We start from the raw sequence: 23,600 nt of genomic DNA, 5'->3' as shown, positions 1-23,600 counted from the left end.
GAGCTATACCTTAAATAAAACCAGTAAGGTAATTAAACTCAGTATCCTGAAACACAAACACTGTAGGCTGCTAGTGAATAGCCAGTAACGTTAATTCGGCATAATTTGTTGTGTGCATAGATGTTAATCGTGTGACTATGAGTCATGAACAAATCCATGGTGCACACTGACTGCTAGGTGTGGTGTGTTTGTTCTGATGAAACGAAAACGAAAATGACAGAGCATTTAAATAGCAGCTTCCTGAACTGGCCAGTGTGAGCAGCAGGGAACCTGAGACAGAAACTATCGACTGAGCAGGATAGATGCTGTATTAATCGCACACAGCAAACAGGCCTGCTTCCTTTTTTAAAGCTTGATGTTGGCGGAAATGTTGATGTCAAGTGGATTTCAGTTTTGGTAAGTTCTTTCTTCCTTTATGTTGCGGTTGGGGAGAGGGTGGAAGGTACAGCTGGCTGAATTATCAGGAAATATTAATGAAATATAGCACTAGATGAAGATCCGGACTGATAATGAAAAAAATCATGTCAGTATAAGAAATGTATACAATTATTGCGGAGTATAGAACATGAGAAAATTAGAACAAACAAAAGGCTTTGCACATTTACTATCTTGTTTGTACCTGTAAAGACTTAGGGTATTTCAGCGGATCCGTGCCATGATTTTGTGGTCAAAAGCTGTGTTCCGATTTCTAGTGAAAAGAAACCTACAAACACTCCCATGCAAGTCCTTTCTGCATCCAGTAGAGGGCACACTCTCTATTTGGGTTAAGTCATTTCAATTGCAAGCAAAGTACACTCTCAAAAAGCATTGGAATAAAATGTGCATTTTAATTAAAAATATCCAGAATAGTTAAAATGAGGCATATTACTGAGGGCATTTCAATTTCATTTTCCTCAGAAGCTATAAACAGTGAGATCACCCCTTCTTATCTGACTCCAACACTCCTGGGACCTTGCAAATTATACTAATAATAGTGAGAAACATGAATAGAACACAGTGCATAACAGTGAAAGTATAACCACTTCTCAGAAGTTTTTATGGGTTTATACATAAATTACGCATCCTTCAAACTGTTGTGTAATCATGCTCAAATGTGTGGTTTTCACTTTCACCCTTTACTTTCTTGCCACTCAGAAATCATCAGCGTTAAATTTCAACAACTACCAAATTAAGACCATGGAAAGACTGACTTTATTAACAGGGAGAAGAGGACCTATTAATGGTAATTATACAGTATGAGAGGCAAACAAGTAAAAACATGCGTACAAGTCTAGCAAAGTAGGTGTTCATTTTCAAGGTCTCTGTACATGAATGTTGTTTTTTCCCCAGGTACTGATACTGGCCAAAATGAAAATGCTAGTGGAGGCAGAGGGAGAAGACGAGGAGGTGCACAGGGGGCCGAGGCGAGAGGAACAGAGGGCAGAAGAAGAGCACAAAGTCATGGGAGAAATCAAGCTGAAAGGGAGGAGACAGATGGAGGAGTAGGAAGAGGAGGTGGAGGGATGCGTGGGAGAGGCAGAGGAAGAGGAGGAGGAGGAGCAGACCCAGGAAGAGGGGGTGAAAGAGGTGCAGGAAGAGAAGGCAGGGACGAGACAGATGGGGGAGGAGGAGGTGAAGGTGTGCGAGGCAGAGGAAGAGGAAGAGGAGGAGCAGCAGACGCAGGGAGAGGGGGCGAAAGAGGTGCAGGAAGACAGTGGGGAGGAGCCAGACAGAGAGGAGGAGGGAGGGGGAGAGGTGGAAATGGAGGAGAAGGAGCAGAGAGAGGTGGTGCAAGAAGAAATGGAGAGCAAGGTGCAGCTGAAAGAGAAGGAGAGAGAAGGGGAGGAGGTAGAGGGGGTGAGAGAAGAGATGGTGTAGGAGACAGACAGGGGAGGAATGGAGGGAGATCAAATTCTACAGGCAGAGTCGGAACACCACAGGGCCATGGACTGGGCTATAAAACAATGGAAGAACTCTCTGGAAAAGACCCGTCTGTAGTGGCCATCACCCTGTCCTGTAACCCTGCCCTACAAGATGTCCTGAGTGGGACAACAATGAGGCAGGACCTTGTCGAACTCCTCTGCCTGGTGCTGAGTAAAGCCTTCAAATCACGGACAGACAGAGGCACCCTACAGCACTTGGCTGGCATCATAAAAGACTCAGGGTTCTTCCGCACCATCCTTCCCCACTATCTGGTGGGCATGGAGTCAGAGTTCAATCTCGTCCGCAGGGCACAATACCCACGACATCTGGAAAACATCCTGGCTATTCTGTCAGAGGTAAATAGAGGAAGGAATGAACAAAAAAAACCAATCAATTGGTAAATTCAGCTGAAGGATAAATGAAGGAATACAAGAAAAGTACACAAAATAATTGAGTAGACCCAGAAAAGCTATCTTTGATGAAGGGCACGAACAGAAGTCCTCATGGACAGCTGAGTCTTTTTAGCAAGTGAGTAGTGCTTCTTTGCAATAAACTATGTTCTGTAATTGTAGTAGAATAATTTTCAGATTATTACTTCAAAAGCAGTTGAACTAAATCTACAAATAACATTATGAAATACTTAAAAGCCTTGGTTTCAAATCTTACACTATGTATTTCATTAAATATACATGGATAAATAAGCAACAATCAGAATTGGTATTGGTATTAAGAGTTTAATGCTCAAAAGCTCTGTGTAGGTGTTGTTTGATCAGATTTTAAATATGTGATTATATATATTTGCTTTGTCTAGATCAGTCCCGCCCACTTCAAACCAGTAAGAAAAACACAGACAAAAAAATAAAAATGAACAAATACGAAAATCTCTCAGTAATCTCTCTGTGTTCCTGTAGAACTCCATTGAGAGAAATTAGGGCCTTTAACAAACCTTTTATCCGTGTTTCTAAAACAAATAATTTAAAAGGACTGATTATTTTAGCCTGATCGTGCTTCTTTCTTTTAACAATTCTTAAATTAGTAGTTGAACTCCTTGTAGTTATATATATACATTAACTACTTATCCTCAATATATGCTTATTAGGTCCTCAGCATCTTCCCTGCTAGCTCTGTCCAGGCAGTGAGTTTGCTGCTGACGCTGCTCCAAGCCTCCATCAACAGCCTGAGGGCATCTGGAGTGGACATCCAGCCTCAAATGGAGGAGAGTGTGGAGAGTGTTCAGGGCCTGATCAGGCACCTCCAGGAGAAATCCAGGGAGGGTACCCTGCGCTCAGACAGGGACACTTATGCCCTCCTACCCACTGGACGTGATAACCCAGGTAATGGCCTCTTACGGATATCTGCACAACACTGCACAATTAACCAGAAAATATTTTGGGATATTTTGAAAATTGCCACACAGTTTTATAGATATGTGAATAACTGAAACTCCCACTAATTCTAACCCAGGTGAAGAAGAGCAGCAAGATTTCAGGACCATACCCATCTACCCAACTCGTGAGGAGTTCCATCAGGACCACAGGCCCTTCCTTAGACCCAACCTCACCTCTCAGCGCTACACAAACACCCATCTCTACCTTGACACGCACTTCCGGCTGCTGAGAGAGGACTTTGTGCGGCCACTCCGTGAGGGGATCCAGCAATTGCTTCGGAACCAAATGGGAAGAGAAGGAGGAAGGAGTGATAATTCACTGAAGACGAAGCGCTTTGATGATATCAGAGTATATTTTGACACAAAACTGGTGGTACCCAAGTGCACGCCGACTGGACTCGCCTACATAGTCCAGTTTGACATTCAGCCACTTAAGGTTAGCCTCTGGATGGATTTAGATCTTTGTTACATTTAGTGTTTATATGACATTTGACTAATACAATCAAGCACATTCTTTAAGCAAATTCTTTAAGAGATACACTGGTATTTTGCTTATTGAATGGCAAATGGAAAGACATATATTAACATGTATATTAATAATACTTTCCCCATGCATCCTACAGTTTGTGCGCTGGCAGAACTCCAAGAGGCTGATCTATGGTTCCCTGGTCTGCCTGTCGTGTGATAATTTTGAGAGCTTCTTGTTTGCCACAGTGTCAGATCGGGATCCCAATAGCCTGCAGAGAGGACAGGTCCAGATTACCTTTACTGAAGAAAGCAGATTCAAGTTGGCCAGAATTCAGGTGGGGCAGTAGATTGTGTGCAACAATTGTTGATAAGGGCAGCAAGCATGCAGTTGCTGAGGCAAGGAGGATTTGATCTTATGGTCTAATTTCAGACACTTAATCTACATAAGCTGTAACTGAAATGTACTTTGAGTTTGCAGTTTATTAGGCAACATTAAAATAATGTGTAGTGTTTGTAATATTTAGTCTACCCTCACTAATATAAATGGGATGGACAAGATTTTAAAACCACCTCTATGCCACCACTATAACTGTATAGCACCACAAACTACAGCCTCTAAATGACCATAAAGTTGAATCAAAACCTTGCCAAGACTGTTTAGTTGCTAACATGCAGGATAGGTACAGGGTTTTATATGTAATGGATATACAAAGAACTAAACTCATTCTATCTGACAGAAAGGTCAATTATTCCTGATGATTGAGACCACTGCCTACTTTGAGGCCTATCGGTATGTTCTAGAGGGCCTACAGGAGCAGGAGGAGGACAGCATGCCCTTTCAGAGGTAGGAGTGTGTATCTGTGTGTATGTGTGCTGTGGAGGAGTTTCACATTTTACTGTCAAGGTCATAGTTTTTATATAATCCCACAGCACTCTCAAAATGAGTTCACATGTAGATTTTTCAAAGGGAAGTGGAGGGAGAAATGGTACAAAGCAAGTAAGCAATCACACTTTTAATTGGCATGAGTTAATTATACTGCCACAGTATTCCCAAAATGCTATCACGCATGGATGAGTTCAAAAGTTTGGTTATTGTCTGCACTCCAAGTGCCTTTCATGGATACCACAAAGTAATGTATTATACATTATGACACTTTGTTGGCCATCTGTCTCCCAGACCTTTCTCTTGTGACTACCTGAAACAACTTTAAACTCTTTTTCCTACAGAACTACACCATGGGAGTTGACATGAATGAGTCAGTCCAATGACTTCTCTACTTGTGCTAGTGCTACACTATGATTTTTACATTGATCATTATCCTTTATGTGCTTGTGGCCACAGTGGCCGCTGTTCAGCAAAAGTTACAAAGGCTCGCTTTCAGAAAGAACATATTAAGTATCTATTAATGAGAAGTCTCTACATCATCCTTTTACACAGATAGTAGACGCTAAAAAATGCAATCCTTAATGCTTCCAGGTACATCGTGGAGTGCAGCACAGATGTGCAACCCCCAGCTTATCTGCAAAGAAGAGATATCTATGACCTGTCATCCATTGCTGACCCTGACTATAAGGACAGTATACGGCCCTTTCACAGCCTGGAGGAAGAGGCCTGGCCGAGAATGGAGGAGCTGGGGCTGGATGAGTCCCAGATGAGAGCCTTCCAGCTGGCCCTCACGAAGGAGCTGACCATCATACAGGGGCCTCCTGGCACTGGTGAGACATTGAACAGCCATTGTTGGAAGGATGACTTCATTCATTGTGAATGAAATGTGTAAAATGTATTTCACGCATTTGTAAAATGGCAAAATCCAAAGAATTGCAAAGTTTCACTTTGCTTCTGAAATACATTAAAATCAGGCTACTCTGCTTCCTCCATTTTCTCAGGAAAAACCTACGTTGGCCTTAAGATTGCTCAGGCTCTGTTGACCAATCAGGATCTTTGGAGAGACAGATTTGGTACGGCTCCGATGCTGGTAGTGTGTTACACTAACCATGCCCTGGATCAGTTCCTTGAGGGTAAGCTGTTATGCCAGTTCATAATAACATCTATCTATGTTGTTTGAGTGGTTTGGGATTTAAGAACACAGTCTTTTGTCAACAAAAGGGGACATATCTATTTCTAGTTCAAACAGTAATTCTTTGTTGTTGTATTTGTTTATATGCTGAAATGTTTGCTAATGGGCCACATACATCTACTTTAAGTTTTATTTGTTTTTTTTTTGTCTTTGCAAACTCCTACTTGGTGACCTTGAATGGGCGATGTAAGACAAATAAGCTTTCTGTTTTGGTGGATGTGATGTGCATTTGGTTTGCCTCTGTATTTAAGGTATTCATACATTTCTGCAAGAGGGCATAGTGAGAGTAGGAGGCCGCAGCAACAGTGAGATCCTGAAGCGTTTCAATCTAAGGGAGCTGACTCACTCACATGACTTCAGACGTACGCTGCCGTCTCACCTGCGATACGCATATAGTGAGGTGAGTTCCTCATGTTGGTTGACCTACAGTTTAACTCTTATAACTTAACTTGATGTTTCAAGTTGCTCCACACTTCATTTCTCTCATGCATAGCAAAGTGGTGAGAATATATGCAAGGATAAGTTTAAATAATTCCTAATAATTTAGCCTTTATATTCTATTAATAGTCTTAAGTTTATCATATTGATGCACACTTTGTACCTCATCTTTTTGTCACACATATGCACATCACAGCACTACAAGTTGCAGTATATCACACACATTCTTGTGTGATTTCTCCACCTAATCATTGTATGCATGACCTGTTTAACAGATTTACAAGCAGCTGTGTCAGGAGGAGAGGGGCATTCAGAGTCAGAGTATGAGGCTGGAGTGTTCTCTGAAAGGCGTCCTGCGAGAAAGCTTCTTAGAGAAGTTCATTTCAGACATACACTGGGACAGTCTGCACCTACCACCTGTGAGTCATACTGATAAAAAAAATACACATATAAAATGTTTATTTTTGATTTGTGTTAACTGAGCTAGACAGAATAAAAGACTCATCAGTTTGTGTTTATGAAATGATTTGTAGACACAGGATGGTTTTGAGACCTGGAGTGAGAAGAAGTCCAGTCTGATAATGGAGTGGTTGGGTTTGGGTTCCACCGTCTTCCTGCAGAGGGAGACAGAGAATGCAAATAGAAATGAAGGTAAGGCTTTTACTGTAAGTCGGGCCTATTCAATTGGCCACATCTGTCCCAGAAGCAACTTCTGAGCAGCGCAGCATACATAAATCCGATATATGACAAAATAAGTAAACTACATATTAAGTGTATGGAAGTAGCTAACGAGTGAGCCATCTCGCTTCTTTCTCATCTCTGTTGAGAGTTTCACATGCGCAGTACCAATCAGGCAGGACATTTATGGATGTAGCAACACCGCCAATTATATCTTTCACAAATCAGTGTTTTCTCATGTGAGTTCCGAGCAGGCTTAGTAGCTTTTCAAGCTTTTCAAGCTTCATGAGCTACAAAAGCGGTTAGCAGTCATTCATTTTCAATGGGAGCTGGCGACGAGAAGCGCCCAACGCCGTGGCTGCGGCTAGCGGCGCGATGCCAGTGACCAGAGCAACGAGTTGAAGTTGAGCTGAGCTGAACTTTATGTAAATTTACAGGGACACACTGAAGCAGCGACGAATTGCAGATCGGGATTTGATGTTCTTCCCCCTGTAAACGTCTCCCTATAGGGAGACATAAGCAGTAATGGAGTAGAAACTGATTGTTGCGGTCACTGGTTTCCCGGAGTTTAACGCCGCATGGCGAGGGCTGGCAGTGACCAGCGCACCCAGCGGCGCTCATGAAGCTTCTGGTGTGAGCTCACTATAAGAGGAACTGATAATTGGCTTATTTTCATTGATAGTGTGTAAACAGCCCCGCAAAACTATAACTGTATTAGTCTGAATAGATAATTTTAACAACACTCCACAGAGGCCTTTTCATTTTTTAAGCAAATGGATTTAATTTATAATAAGTCAACTGAACTGTTTATTATATATAACCTCATACCTCAAACCTTGTTTATAACCTCAATTTAAAAAAAATATTTTTGATATGATATGTACTGAAATGGAAAATATAATCTTGTAAAGTGAAGTAGCAGCTCTCTCTTGTGCATTTTCTTCATAGTAAATTGATGTGATCTGTGCTCGACGCCTCAGTGTTTATAGCAACTGATGTCAGGCTTTTCGAAGTAAGACTTGCTTTTTGTAGCCTGTTTTCTGGAATATACCAAGGTTAAGAGTTATTTGTTGTATTGTATTGCAGTAGTTGTGATTGTGGTGTAAAGCATGAAGAGAACTTGTCCCGCAGACAAATATCAGTTTAAAATTGACAGTTACTTTTAAGATGAAACTGGATTCAATCATTGTATTTTCATTCCCAGTCCACAGCAGTTTGTATCAACACCAGCCACTCAGCCAGGTAGAACTTTCCTTTTCAGCAGTCTCCAAACCAGCTGAAATGAACACTTAAGAGCTCAATAAATGGCAAAATGACCATCAAAGTCTAAACTCTAAACATCTCCAGCAGGATTTTGTAGCTAAGCAATAATATATAATCCAGCACCCAGTTCAGATAGACCATTTCAGTAACTGAAGATTATATAAACCCACCATTTATCATGGAATGTACATACAGTATGTTGAATGTAGACTGATATTGTCTGTCCCCTCATACACTTCCTATGTTATCTTTCTGTGTTTTAGGACTTTTCTTTCTTTTCTTGTGTGTTATTACACTCCATGCAACTTTATAAGTTTTCAATGAAAACTAAAATGCAGTGCATTCATTGTACTGGTGAATCATTCTCATACAGATTCTTACTGTAATGTGTTAGATATAGCAGCGGCGGAAGCGATGGAGCTGGAAGAAGAGGACCTCATTGAAATCGCAGAGGAAGCAGATCTGCTCCAGGCAGAGCGGATTATTGAAGACAACATTGGTCCCAGAGGTGGTAGAGATGGCAGAAAGAAGGGAGACATGGAGGAAGCTGTCAGAGCAGTAGAAGAACTAATGCTGGCTATGAACCTGGATAAAGCTGAAATTCAGGCTGAGCAGAGCGAGGAAGGATGGGAGGTAAAATTAAGAGGAGATTGTAATCAGTTTAACATTTTTGCAATCCCTATTCAATCAGACAAATTGATTGAGAATGCTATTATATAGACCAATACTAGGCTGGTTTGAGAGGAGCACATAAATCTAAGAGCTGTCCAATAGAACAATATCTTTACAGATGCTGCACTGTACTTAACTTTACTATTTCTTAACAAAATGCATTGTGTGTTCTTGAGGTCTAACACATGTGTTGAATGCATTTCCTTCCACAGAAAATATTTGAAAAGTTGATTTTTGGAAACATTTGTAACATGCATTATTTACATCCATGTTTGTTTGTTAGCAGTCTGTCTAATCTGTCTTTATTGATGCATTGCTTAATTTCTTGGCACGTTACTGTCACTTACTGTTGATCAGTGGAATGGTCTGTAACCATTGGCAGGACTGTGCCTCACGTGTCATGTATGCATGAAAGCAGGTGAGTCACCTCACCTGCTTTCACGTGTGCGTGCTTGTGTGGCGCCACATTCATAAAAACATTGCTCTATAGCACTTCTAGTGCTCACATATTCTACAGGGTAGGCTAACTTTCAAAGAACAGTGCAGCACCTGCAAAGGAGATAATTAAGTGCCTTGCTTAAAGGAATATTTAACCAGGAAAAATATCTTTTGAGTATTAAATACTCAACACCCGTAAGCTTGAAAGGTGGCTCTGAAAAGCTGTGATCAGCTTGAATTCACAGCTGTTACAATGGATTCCAAGATCCAGATGAGTTAGGATTTAAAACAGTTCAAAGGTATGAAGTTCAAAGTTGACCCTGTTCTGATCTGTACAGATGCAACGGGACCAGAAGAGAAAGAAGAAGAACAGAATCAGGAAAGAGCTGGGGAAGAGCTCGGCTATGACTGACAAAGAGGAAGATGCTGTCTTGGATATTTGGACCCTAAGCCTTCCAGACAGATGGAGACTCTATCGGTAGGTCTGCATCTGTGTTTCACTTTTCTTTCCTTTGTTCACTACAAATGTGCCTCTTTTTCTTACTCTTACTTTCCATCACGTCTCCTAGAACCTTGCTTACATTTCTGTCCTCCTTTCCTCCTTCTGAATTTTTCTTCCTTGTTTTTCCTCATTTCCTCTCATCCCCCAAGCAACCTCAGTCTGGTAGAAGTAGTCTATTCCCAGTGTGTATTATTAAGTCAACTAATCACCAGGAAAATGTATCCCAGAGGATCTTCTCACCTCAGAGAGCCAAGACGTAACTTCTATTACTGTGAAAACAGGACTGTAACGACTCATGTTTACACAATCTTAATTATCTTTTAAACTAACAAATAGGGCAATTTCCCTCCAAGACAGATAAAATAGGTCTTGCCATAATTGTTTAACTACATTTACAGTGATATCAAGTACCACAGCATCATATTTTTTGACCTCGGCTCTGAGTATACTTCCAGATGCAGATGCAAATAATGAGTCTTCAGACTTCTATATGATTGAGTCAGTTGTCACAGTGTTTTACTATTATTAATTTACTTTGTGTCTGCAGGTTGTGGGTGGCACGCTACAGGGTAGAACTTTGCACCAGAGTCCTAGAGTCTGAACAGGCCTATCAGAATGCAGTAGACAGATTGGCTGATGTAAAACGTCAGGAGAACCTCTGTCTCCTCAAGGAAGCCACGGTACAGTATAATTGCAGTAACAGATAGTATGAATAGTATTTTTTAAATGATCCTACAGTTGTTCCTTGTTTTAGTCAAAACTTCAACAGAGTTATCACAGTAAGTTAAGTAAAACACTTCTTGAATTCATGTTCAGATTAGCTTTATGTAGCCTACAGTACAATATTTAGAGAGGATGATGAAAGAAATTGCTTTACTTCCCCTTGGTACACACATATCATGATAGTGTGCCTTGCACTCTTGTAACACTACTCAAAAACTTGAAGTACTCAATATATTTAGAAGTCTGGCCCTGAGTAACGTAACACTTGAACTTCCCAGCACTAGTAGAAAGTAGCGAAAACTCTTCACAACACTATCCGTGGATCACCGTGAACAATAAGACTAAAATGACCAAAAAGTAATAACACCATCAAATAGGCTGGTATTAAAATTAGCAATACTATACATGTAAGGGCAGGCAACAATACAATTGTTTGTGGTTATAAAATTAATCATAAAAATAGCAGAAGTGTGTAAATAAACACTTATACTTTCCATCAGGTTATTGGCATGACAACAACAGGGGCGGCCAAGTTCCGTAAAGTTCTGCAGGAAGTTCGTCCACGTCTGGTGATTGTAGAAGAGGCTGCAGAGGTGCTCGAGGCCCACACCATCACCACATTGAGTGAAGCATGTCAACACCTCATCCTCATCGGAGACCACCAGCAGGTAAGATCCCACACAGACAAATAGGGCAGTGATTCCTAAACTCTTAGTTGCATCGCATTAAACTTTGCGTGGTAATTTGTGCACTGGCGTATTTTAATAAGCCATCATCCTCTGACTGAAATTATCCCATTTACATGCCTAGATGAAAATGTGAAGGATAACCTGTCATGAGGGATTTGTATATTTGTGTGGTTGTCAGTAAGTTTGTGTGTACTGCCTTGAGGGAAATGGCAAAAAAAACAAAAAACACATCCCATGCCAGACATTACGAGAGATAGAGAAGAGTGAGGAGTGATATGCTGGACATCAGTAGACTATTACAACAATTTTTCATGGCCTGCCAAGGACATATAGCCAGGCAGCCTGTCTAGCAATCTGCAGGATGCGATCACGACTACACACAATTCTATCACACATCTCAATATTCTGTCCTGGTCTCTTCTTGCGGTGTAACTTCTGTCTGCTCTTTTCCTAATATTTGCTTGTTGTGCTGTGTTTATGCATGAATTTATGCATGCATTTGACTATACAAACAATTCTGACTTCCTTGCAGTGGTCCTAAAAGTTTAGCAAGAATGGAATTTAAAATAGAGTTTGACTTGAAGATTGCTTTTATTATAACCTGGGCTTGGAAATCAATGGCCATTTTAATAAATCAGGTACATCAGATTAATATAAAAGTAATTTTCTTTCACTTCACTGTTTTAGTGGGCACAATTTGTACATATGTTGACTACAAGTGCAAAATAAATCAATCAATATTAAATTATGTCTGATTTATCGATTGAAAGTACTGGACAGTTAAATTAGTGCAGGTGTGGTAAAAACAACATAAAAACAAAAAAGCAAACAAGATGAGGTTTTCTGATGGCACAAATATGGGTTATTTTCATGGGTTTAAAGCCATTTGATAGTATTTATTTTCACTCTATGAACAAGTGTTCAGAGCTTTGTTTTTGTGGAAGCCAAACTTGAATCTGTGCATGTAATGGCGGTGGATGGATCACACTTTCTGAGTAAAATAAGCTTTGGCATTGTTGTGCTATTTATTAATCTCAGGTTTGGTCTTGCCTTCCCCACACCCACGTACATTCACACTCTGTCCTCTAGCTAAAGTAGGTTTGCAAACACACACAGACACTTACACTTACACTTACACACACACACACACACACACACACACATACATATACAGGCAAAACAGGACAGCAAAGGAGTCCATTCGTATACATTCTATATTCCGTCCAGTTACCCGAAAACAGAAACCCTCAGAATATTGTTTATCCCTTCTGGGTTTGCACCTAGATGGTTGCTTCCTCCTGGCTCTAGGAACTATGTAATAAGTGTTGACTAGCATTTACAACAGCAATTGGTCTGATCACTGTCGGCACTGACATGATCTTTAATACACTTAAATATGCTAATATAAGACACTAAACCTACCAAATCAACTTAATCACCACTGGATGGAAAAAGCCAAGAGGTGTAAATAAGAAAGTTTCAGGTACACATATAAACATCATATGTTCTCTAAACATTAATAAAGCTTTAGAAAGATGACAAAATGCTATATTGCACATTTCTAGCCCTAAAACCTCTCTATTAGGCCACAAAAAGACCACAAGTTCTCAGTTTGTACAAAAAATAAAAAAACCAAAACCATTCATTTTTACTTTCCCTTAACAATAATTCATAAAAACGGAAGTGTTTAGAGCATATGATGAACATGTGATTTTTCCTTTAGCTGCGCCCCAGTGCCACAGTATATGAACTTGCTAAGAACTTCCACCTGGAGATGTCCATGTTTGAGAGGCTGGTGAAGATGGGACTTCCTTATGTCAGACTCAACTACCAGGTTTGTGTTTCTGTATCTATTAATTTGTTAATCTTATTGTAAGATCTATCAATCAATAAAATGTAGACGTGTTTACATGATGCAGTTAAAGTTGAAAACATTACACTGGTATGTTTGTGTGTATGACTGTGGGTGCATCTTTCTCCATAGGTGATTGCCTGTGTTTATCTGTGTTTGTGTTTTGTTTTGTTCTTCAGCATCGTATGAGGCCAGACATTGCCTGTCTTTTGACCCCACACATCTACTCAGAGCTGGAAAACCATCCCTCTGTGTTGGACTATGAGAACATCAAGGTGCGTATTGTATTTGCTCTCCTGCTGCATTTCCATTCTGCTTTTTTTTTCTTAGCAGTGAAAATCTGTTTACTTGCCTGCATGGATAAAACGTCTCTGCATTGTCTCTTAGACTTTTAAATATATTTTGAGTCAAAGATGGGCAATGTAAACAAGATTAAGAATACTGAATTCAAAAGATATTCTATCAAAGCATAACATAGAATAAGTTTTTATTAAATGCTGTCTTACAGGGCATTAATACCAATTTATTCTTTGTGGAGCACAACTACCCAGAAGAAGAGATCAAAGATGGGAGAAGCCATCAGAACCGACATGAGGCGATGTTTGTAGTCGCTCTTTGCCGCTATCTTCTCTTTCAAGACTACAAACCAGAGCAAATTACTATCCTCACGACCTATACCGGCCAGCTCCACTGTCTGCGCAAACTTATGCCTGCCAGCCAGTTCACAGGGGTCAAAGTGCATGTAGTGGACAAGTACCAGGGAGAAGAGAATGACATTGTCTTGTTGTCTCTGGTCCGCAGCAACCTACAGGGTAAAGTTGGCTTTTTGAACATTCCCAATCGAGTCTGTGTAGCCTTGTCTCGTGCCAAGAAAGGTCTCTACTGTATTGGCAACAGTGCAATGCTGGGCCAAGTCAAACTGTGGAGCAACATCTTCTACACCTTGAGGCAGAAGGACCAGGTTGGGAATGCCCTGACCCTGTGCTGTCAGAATCATCCAAATCGACAGCTAAAAGTTTCAAATGTTGATGATTTCAAACAAGCCCCTGAGGGGGGCTGCACCCAGCCTTGCGAGTTCCGTTTGGATTGTGGTCATGTTTGCTCAAGAGTCTGCCACCCCTACGACCCTGAGCACAAGGAGTACAAGTGTGGCAAGAAGTGCCAGAAGATTTTATGTGATCGGGGACACAGGTGCACACTTGTGTGCCATAAAGCATGCCCAGAGAAATGTCCAGTGAAGGTTGAGAAGATCATACCCCAGTGTCTACACACACAGATGGTTCCCTGCCACCAGGACCCAAATAAATTTGTTTGCCAGGAGCCTTGCCAGAAGCTGCTTCACTGTGGACATCCATGTGATTCATTGTGTGGGGAACCATGCACCAGTAAGTGCAAGGTGAAGGTCACCTTAAAACTAAGGTGTGGCCACAGCCAGCAAGATGCCTGTTTTTACAAAACACAGAAAGAGGAGCCTGAATGTAGGACCCCTTGTGAACATCAGCTAAAATGTGGCCATGCCTGTGGTGGTAACTGTGGCAAGTGTTATCAGGGACGATTCCATTTCCCATGTTTACACCAGTGTGAGCGTCTCCTGATTTGCTCTCACAAGTGCAGGGAGCCTTGCACTCGCGATTGCCCCCCTTGTCAGAGACCATGTGAGAATTGCTGCGTCCACAGCAAGTGTATGAAGCCATGTGGACAGCCCTGTGCTCTGTGTATTGAGCCCTGCGCTTGGCAGTGCCCTCACCAAAGCTGCAATAAACTTTGCTATGAGCCATGTGATCGTCTGCCATGCACCCAACCCTGCGCCAAGACCCTGGATTGCGGCCACCCGTGCATAGGTCTGTGTGGAGACAAATGTCCAAGCAAATGTCGCATCTGTAATTACGATGAGGTCACAGAGATTTTCTTCGGCACTGAGGATGAACCTGATGCTTACTTCATTCAGCTAGAAGACTGTGGACACATCATTGAATACACAGCCATGGACACATACATGGGCATGGATGACAGCCAGCAGGCAAATGAAGGAGAGCAGGTGGCCATAAAACTGAAGGAATGTCCGAAGTGTCGAACTCCAATCCGCAAGAATCTACGCTATGGATCTCACATCAACAGCAGTCTGGCTGAGATAGAGATGGTAAAGGCGAAGATAAATGGACATCAGGCAGATATTGAAGAACACAGGAAGGCCCTTCAAAAACAGTGGAAGGATAACCTTCACACATATGAAATGCATCAGCAAAAGGAATATATGCATATCAATGACAGACTGGGAAAAACTTATCTCACAGCAAATGATCTGTGGGTCCTGGAAAACAAGATAGATTTCCTAGTAAGAGTTGCAAAGCTGAGGAAGATCCAAAGGGAAAACATGTCATTCAGGCAAAGCTTCAGATTAGAAAAGTATTTTGAGGAGTTTGTGCGCTGGCTCAACAACAGCCACCAAAAATTCACAGACCAGCAGGTCTTTGATTTGCAGAGAGAGTTACCGAGACTCACCCTCTTGACTGAACTCAATGCCCGTTGCCATATGGCAGACAAGAGAAGGCAAAGTGACAAATTTCAATCCGAGGTACAAACAATAACAGCGATTTTGGAAAAGTCTGGCCAATTCACTGAGCAAGATCAACGCAGAGTGAAAGAAGCCATGAAGGAACTAGACAACAAGCTTCCGCTCCCAGGCTTGGGGATCAGTGAGGAGGAGAGAAAGATGATCGTCTCGGCTGTGAAAATGCCGCTTGGACACTGGCACAAATGTCCTAATGGCCATGTCTATCTTATAACAGAGTGTGGAGGGGCTATGGAGAGTCGACGCTGCCCTGACTGTGATGCTACTATTGGTGGGGGCAGTCACAGACTGGCAAGTGGCAACCAAGTCGCCTCTGAGATGGATGGGGCACAGCACCCTGCTTGGTCTGAAACCAACAACCTTCTAAACTTTGAACAATTTGACTGAAAGCCATCTTAGAGAAGTCTGTCATTGCCTTCTCAGTCCCAACTGTTGGTTGCACGACCTATGACTTGACACCATGGACCACGGTTTATGTTTTACATGTTGTTTGGTTTAGTAAAAAAAACAAAAAAACTTTAGTTAAGGTTAAGGTTAGGGCCACCATCTTTCGCTAACCAAAACCAAGTGCTCTTGGTGTTGTTGTAGAAAAAACCCCCATTATAAATTGAAAAAGGGACAACACCATGCCGCAGCATGCACATGGCCATGATTATTTATGCATTGACTGAAATACTTTGACGGTGAAAATGTTATTGATACATTTGTTATGAACATTTTGCATTGGCTAAAAACAGTTTGTGCCATGCAAACAAGGCTGGATTTCCAACTGGGGAAAGCAGGCAACTGCCCAAGGGCCCCACGGGCCCCAAAAGTTACTGCAACTGGTTTTGTTAATTTCATTAACCACCTATTAATGTTCTAGCATAGCAATACTGGTTGGTCTCTGGGTCTTGTGGGCATATAATGGAGCTGCCATATATAGTCTGCTGTGTGGGAACTTGGAGTGCAGTTCGCACAGGGTGGGTGGTCAATAGGGGCCCAATGGCAAATATTTGTCACAGGGCCTCCTAAAAGGTTAATCCAGCTGTGCATGCAAATATGTTCCGATACGTTCAGTATGAATGTTTTCCTATTATGTTGATAAAGTTGTGATTGGATGAAATTAAGTTTCCTCCAACATATTTGCTAAAGCAGATTAGTTGTATTTGAACGTAGACATTGTGGGTGGTGGTTTTGTTTTAAAAATGCTTTGCTGCAGAAATCATGTACAAAGGATACTATAACAAGTCACAGAATACATTTTGGAATATAGTTTTTAATGCCAAACTAAATCATTTGTCAAATATTAACTGTAACCCTTTCATTATGTTCAAGACTCCTTGTGAAAGTAACAGTTGTCCTGTACCTTAACATTAGGTGGCAGTAAAACACTGTAAAAGAATATACAGAGACATGACTTGATAATTATGCCTGCAACTTGTTCAAATGGAATAAAATCTGAATATATAAGCACATTCTTATCTTAATTTTACACACATGACATAATGTAAGAAATACCATCAGTATGTATGTTTTTTGTATTTTTTATATAGGCCTTCATTAGGCAGAGAGGATTAAGCTTAGCAGAAATGATTAACATGTGAACTTGTAATGTTGCTACAAGGTGTGCATATGTAGAAAAGCTAATGTGGAAACATGCACATAAAAACAGTACAAGGGAATAATCAATATATTCTATTATTTATAAATCCATTTTAGAGTTGCTGTTCTGTAGAAATATTAACCACCAAATGCATAAAAAAACCTTTCCTCCTCACATTACAACAAATATAAATTATCTCTCAACCCTCTCTCTCTCTCTCTCTCTCTCTCTCTCTCCCTCTCCCTCTTTCTCTCTCTCACACACACACACACACACACTGAACTGTTACCAGCAACAGTTATTCATTTGCGTCTATAATAGGACATCAGTGGCAGTGAATCCAAAGAAACAATCTGATATTGCTTCAAATCCTCTTCACTACAGCAGTGACAAAATGCCAAAATGAAACTCAGCGACTGTGAGTGCTGTACAGTGTACTTCTCGCCTCACCCTCCCCTTAGTGTGAGGGAGAAACTACGGTGGCTGCAAAACTCAAAAGAATATGTCTGCAGTCTGCAAGACTACAAATTATGGCCTCTTCAAGTTACGCTCACTTCTTTCTTAAAGGTGAATGACACCTGAAGGGCATTCTGACTTTCATCTGTTTCTCACCTATTTTAAACTGAAAATTAACTTTGAAGAATAAGATGTGATGTTCAATGACCATTTAAAATGCAGAATTTGCATAAAGAATGAAGAGAGTTTTTTTGCAAATAATAGTTTATCATAACAATTAAAATGATACATTTTATATTTTTTACTGTATGTTCAGTGGTGGTAATTATTCATCAAATCATTATTTATATAATAATGTTTTTCTCTATGTATGTGCAGTAGTGGTAATTATTCATAAAATCATTAAACAAAAGGAAACAGGCTTAAAACAGTCATTTTTGCCCTCTTGTTTCCAGCTCACCAGCTGCTTAAAAGACATGTGATGAGTGCATAATTGATCCCTGTAAATATAGCTTATTGTTTTGATCAAAATGTTGCTGTATGTCATTTCACCACATCAAGTACTGGTGAGTTGGGATGTCTGCATACCTAAAATTCTTTTCAGGTGCAAAACTGTGCAGAGCAGTGTGTGTGGAGTTCCTCCACTGCAGATTACTAAATAAGTGAAAGTGTTATTTGGCTTGAATGTCCAACTGTCAGGAATATCTGTATGAATATGCCCTATGTGGACAGTAGGGTACTTTTCTAATCTATAAAGAAGATAAATTGCAATCACACATTGAAGTTACAAAACTTTCTCCACTGTATGAAAGTGCCACATATATTGTTGTATAAAAAGGTCACATTCTGTGTCTTGCTGGTTGCAGCACTTCATTGAAGATACATCACAGTGATGATGCTGTCATTTATATCAGGTAAAAATAATTCCCAGGTTACTCAGCTTAGATACCTCTTCAAGGAAAAAATGTACCCACTGATGCTCCTACAATATTAGATTTCAGTTTATGATATTTGGTGAACATGTGAATGTCCATAGTATAGTGAAATATTCAAAGCCAAGATTCCATTGTTGCATGACTGTATGGAGCATTACATCAAATAGAAAAACAGTCAATGCTACAGTATCTTGCAAGATCATTTTCAGAATAGAATCCTTGCGGTTTTCCCCTCTGTAAACATCACAGTCTTTGTAAAGAGAATTACACTGAATGCAACAGCAGATTAGATACAGAGTTATGTAGGTCCTTCTGTACTCTGAAAATGTGTTCCAGTTCACCACATCTGATGACAAAAGGAAGGGTTCATGTGTAAAATGTATGTTCAGATTTTTTTTTAATGTGAAATTTTCTGGTAGCAGTGTTTCCTTGGTATTCATTTAGCAGTGGGCCACCACCACAGCAAGGAATTTACCACCACTGCAAGATAAATGTGAAATTAAAATAAGTACTTATTATTTAAAACAAAAATATAGTCATAATGATTTTATTACGATTAAAATCATTTTAGCCCTAGAACCTTGACTTGAATCATAACAGCTGCACAACAATTACAGAGGAAACACTGTGGTAAACTGGTATAGAAAACATTCAATTAGATGACATCTATGTACAAGACACATTTTAATAATGGCAAGTTAACACTCCAGGAGCCATCTACTTGTGTTGCTGGCATATGCGGGACACAGAATGACAAGCCCAAAGTTCCTCTGGAAGTTCCAGTGCATTTTTAGATATGAAGACTCTGTATGAGTGTCACTCACATATATGATGGCAGTATACAATTTGCTAATATCGTGAATACTGAGAAGTTTTGGCTGTATTTTAGATGCATGTCAGATTAGAGTTTGTATCCCAAATGTTTTGGTACATTCCAAAACTGGACCACTATAAGCTGTTTTTTACAACCTGACCCACGACACGTATTATAGCTAAATCATAGTTAAATCTGTCACTGGACCATCACAATGCTTGCAGAAGCACAAACATGATTTTAAGTTTGGCTTTGATGGTTAATAAAAACATTTTAAAGCCAGAAGCCTACAGCTGCCAGCCACAAACCCTTTGCTCTGCCCTTGCTGCAATGTAAGAAGCGGCAAGCTGGCATGTTCAAGTTGAATGCACCTATAGTTTACTGTGATCCTGTGAGTGAGTAACTTTCACCTATAGCTCAGAGGTGCTTTGCATCTAAAAAGATGGGAGGGGGCAGAAGGAAAACACTAAACTTACTGTAAAACCAGCAAAAGTGTGCTTCTTTCAGAAATAATTCCTCTCTCACTATCCTCTAGAAACGTGTGCACGTGAGTGCCAGGGCATGGATTGCAGGGTCGCCATCTTGTAGCACCGCAAGGATGAAGATCATGCGCAAAATTTTCTCAGGCAACTGAGAACATAAAACATGAGTCACTACAAAATCAGTAGGCTCAATAATAGGTCTCCATCATCATCTTGGAACAAGGACAGTGTCAGAGGCGAAGGACCACTCTTTATTTGCATGTTCTGTAGCCTTCACATTTGTGTCCTGCAGATAGCATATATAGGCCTAGTTATTGTCGCATCTCAGATTAAGATAAAGAATGTAAGAACTGGCAAGCTGGCATGTCTATGTGGAGCGCACCTATAACTACCTGTGATTCTGAGTGAGTGAGTTTCACTTGTGGCTCTCAGAGGTGCTTCAAATCTAAAAGCTGAAGGAAATTAATTCTAGATACATGACTGCAAAGGGACAATGACTGGAGGCTGCAGAGACAGTGGAGGATGCGGAAACGATGGAGGCTGCGGAGACACGAGGCTGCTGAGACACTTGAGGCTGCTGAGACACTTGAGGCTGCTGAGACACTTGAGGCTGCTGAGAGGGTGGAGGGTGCAGAGGCACAGGGGCCTGTTGACGGGTCAGCTAACCCACATTTCTGCATTTTGTCAGGTTATAATCCTTACACAATAGCAGCAGTGATGGTGGCTTTTACCACATCCACTGTGGCATCTGTACATTTTATACCCTACAAACAAAGAGAAATCCGGTTTACAAACTACTCATACATACTTGTAATAATACTAATAAAATGCTTAACATTACTAGTTAACAATTTGTACATTTTACAAGATCTGCTTCATTTATTTAAACTGACAAATAAATCCATGTTGAACAGCTGACTTCTTGTGGGTCTGCATATGTGCCTGTCGTAAGGCGAGGTGCTATATGCAGGTATGTGGACCCAAAAGCAGATGACGAGGAAGCGGAAGTAGCTGGATAACTACCGTGTTTATTGTTGGGTGGAATGTAGGCAAGAACAGGCAGAGGTGAGCAGACAGGTAATGAGCAGACAAAATCCAAAAATGGTCCACCGGAGAACAAAGAATCCAAGATAACACAGTCAAGGGCTTGGCAAGGAACAACACCATGTGTACCACAATGATCTGACACAGAACAAAGAAAAGACCAAGACTAAATACCCAAGAGACACAGCTGCAAACAATCAAGGGAGGACCAACAATCAAAACTGGAGGGAAAACACAGACAGGAAGTAAAAACACAAGACACACAAGGGAAGGAGACTACTACAAAATAAAACAGGAAGTGTCAACACCAAAACTACCACAGTGCCACAACATATGTATGCTCGCCCACTTTGCTGCAGAACTGGCATTTGTAGTTTGTAAGATACCTTCCTTACAAACAGTGTTTTTGTGTCAGCACCTGCACCGTGCTGAGCAGATGGGCAAATGAGGGGTTGTTCGCTTTTTCTTATTTCCTTATACCTTGTTGAATCTGTTTAATGTATAGTTGCTTGTTGTATCAAAAAATATATGTTGAATCTGCCCTCAGAGTCGTCCTTGTGTCTTGCCTCTCAAATATCTGGTTGAGATCTAGTGACTGCAAAGGCCATAATATATGATTCTATCTTTATTTTACATGATAATGAGATAATTATGCCATTTACACAAATTGCACAACATGCACCTCTTATCTACCTAGTTGAAATGCAAGACAGAAAGTAGTATTTGGGTGGAATAAACATTTAAAACTGTAAGTACTTGGACAGAAAGTAGTAGGCTATTATTCATGAGCATTTAAAAATAGTCGTTAGACAGAAAGTGGCCTAGTATTTGCCCATAGACTGTATGTATTTGGGTGAAATACTGCCTTGGTTGCTCCTCAAGCAGAACCAGAGTCAGGGTGGGCGGCCATCTTCCGCTGCTGGTTGAGAGAGAAAGAGAGAGAAGGAGAGAGAGGAGGAGGAAATGGAGCATACAGTAACACAATGCAAATTCCACATTTTAAAATAATAATGTACTGGTAGTGGTAATATTAATAAAATAATAATAGTAATAATGATGATATGAACAATAATGATGATAATAATTATTATAAGACTAATAATAATAATTGTAGCAGCAGGTGTTGAGAAGGAACATGGGGGCAGTAGGTGGCTTACAATCATAAGCACCTGCACCCCTCCTTGAAAAAAAGTCATTTTTATTATTGTTGTTGTTGTTGTTTATAATATTATTGTGTATTTAATTAATTCGGCCTACATTTGAATAATAATTGAATGTGTCCCAGTTTGCAAATAAAGGTGTTCCCATTTGACAGTAGTGTATGTTTGAGGAAGAGTCATCCATCCTGTGTTTAATGTTTCTTTCTTTTTTCTTCTGTATAATATAGTATAGTTCTAAATCTATTTAGAATAGGATCATATGAGGGGCTAAGCTATTTGGATCATAATTAAAAATGACGCCGAAGGTAAATTATCAGAAAGTGTCCCACTTTACCAGTATGCACCCTATTTCAGTGGATCTGTGCCAACATTTTGTGGTCAAAAGCATTCCGAAAGTTTTCCGATTTCTGGTGAAAAGAAACCTACCAAGTCCTTTCTGCATCCAGTAGAGGGCACACTCTCTATTTGGGTTAAGTCATTGCAATTGCAAGCAAAGTACACTTTCAAAATGGAATGGAATAAAATATGCATTTTAATTAAAAATATCCAGAATAGTTAAAATGAGGCGTGCACGTATAACTGAGGGCATTCAAACACATACCACACAAAGTAACATTTTTCTCTTGAGAATGAAGAGATGGGCAAGCTGACAGAAGGGTTGCTTCATTTTCCTCAGAAGCTATAAACAGTGAGATCACCCCTTCTTATCTGACTCCAACACTCCTGGGACCTTGCAAATTATACTAATAATAGTGAGAAACATGAATAGAACACAGTGCATAACAGTGAAAAGATAACCACTTCTCAGAAGTTTTTATGGGTTTATACATAAATTACGCATCCTTCAAACTGTTGTGTAATCATGCTCAAATGTGTGGTTTTCACTTTCACCCTATGCTTTCTTGCCACTCAGAAATCATCAGCGTTACCAACCTAAATTTCAACAACTGCCAAATTAAGACCATGGAAAGACTGACTTTATTAACGGGGAGGAGAGGACCTATTAATGGTAATGGTTATACAGTATCAGAGGCAATCAAGTAAAAACATAAAATCCAACAAAGTAGGTGTTAATTTTCAAGGTCTCTGTACATGAATGTTGTTTTTTCCCCAGGCACTGATACTGGCCAAAATGAAAATGCTAGAGGAGGCAGAGGGAGAAGACAAGGAGGTGCACAGGGGGCCGAGGAGAGAGGAACAGAGGGCAGAAGAAGCTCAGAAGTCAAACTGAAAGAAAGGAGACAGATGGAGGAGGAGGAGGAGGAGGAGGAGGTAAAGGGATGAGTGGGAGAGGCAGAGGAAGAGGAGGAGGAGCAGACCCAGGAAGAGGGGGTGAAAGAGGTGCAGGAAGACAGTGGGGAGGAGCCAGACAGAGAGGAGGAGGGAGGGGGAGAGGTGGAAATGGAGGAAAAGGAGCAGAGAGAGGTGGTGCAAGAAAAACTAGAGAGCAAGGTGAAGCTGA

General features: G+C 40.6%; 1 protein-coding gene and 1 long non-coding RNA gene across 4 annotated transcripts; one reads left to right on the top strand and one right to left on the bottom strand.

Moving 5' to 3' along the window:
- The first annotated feature begins 207 nt into the window (after positions 1–207).
- Positions 208–17,114, top strand: LOC122882934 (NFX1-type zinc finger-containing protein 1-like). 3 transcript variants are annotated; one of them, XM_044210913.1, is made up of 19 exons: positions 208–396; positions 1,135–1,222; positions 1,330–2,258; positions 3,002–3,236; positions 3,367–3,725; positions 3,913–4,092; positions 4,495–4,601; positions 5,235–5,473; positions 5,645–5,776; positions 6,087–6,235; positions 6,549–6,692; positions 6,807–6,924; positions 8,609–8,847; positions 9,663–9,802; positions 10,374–10,506; positions 11,050–11,217; positions 12,962–13,072; positions 13,270–13,365; positions 13,599–17,114. In XM_044210913.1, exons 2-19 carry the CDS (start codon positions 1,177–1,179, stop codon positions 16,047–16,049), a joined length of 5,976 nt encoding a protein of 1,991 aa, XP_044066848.1. In that variant the 5' UTR covers positions 208–396; positions 1,135–1,176; the 3' UTR covers positions 16,050–17,114. The 3 variants fall into 3 exon arrangements, with proteins under 3 accessions (XP_044066848.1, XP_044066857.1, XP_044066867.1); XM_044210922.1 differs by lacking the exon at positions 1,135–1,222 and having other exon boundaries at positions 209–396; XM_044210932.1 differs by lacking the exons at positions 208–396; positions 1,135–1,222; positions 1,330–2,258 and adding an exon at positions 2,286–2,430.
- A 172-nt stretch (positions 17,115–17,286) lies between these two features.
- On the bottom strand, positions 17,287–20,997 carry LOC122882956. The gene is made up of 2 exons (XR_006379501.1): positions 20,958–20,997; positions 17,287–20,698 (listed from the first exon to the last, which is right to left on the bottom strand). It is a non-coding gene; the product is annotated as an uncharacterized LOC122882956 (long non-coding RNA).
- Between the last annotated feature and the right edge of the window lie 2,603 nt (positions 20,998–23,600).

The sequence above is a fragment of the Siniperca chuatsi genome, linkage group LG2 (genome assembly GCF_020085105.1).
Source record: "Siniperca chuatsi isolate FFG_IHB_CAS linkage group LG2, ASM2008510v1, whole genome shotgun sequence".
NCBI classification, from domain to species: domain Eukaryota; kingdom Metazoa; phylum Chordata; class Actinopteri; order Centrarchiformes; family Sinipercidae; genus Siniperca; species Siniperca chuatsi.
This window is presented reverse-complemented; position numbering and strand designations above follow the sequence as displayed.

Excerpts from the sequence above, each read along its gene's own strand:
- LOC122882934 (XM_044210913.1), top strand. The coding sequence starts at position 1,177 with ATGGAAAGACTGACTTTATTAACAGGGAGAAGAGGACCTATTAATG. Across the intron at positions 2,259-3,001 it reads TCCTGGCTATTCTGTCAGAG|GTCCTCAGCATCTTCCCTGC; the intron begins GTAAATAGAGGA and ends TATGCTTATTAG. Across the intron at positions 13,366-13,598 it reads TGGACTATGAGAACATCAAG|GGCATTAATACCAATTTATT; the intron begins GTGCGTATTGTA and ends GCTGTCTTACAG.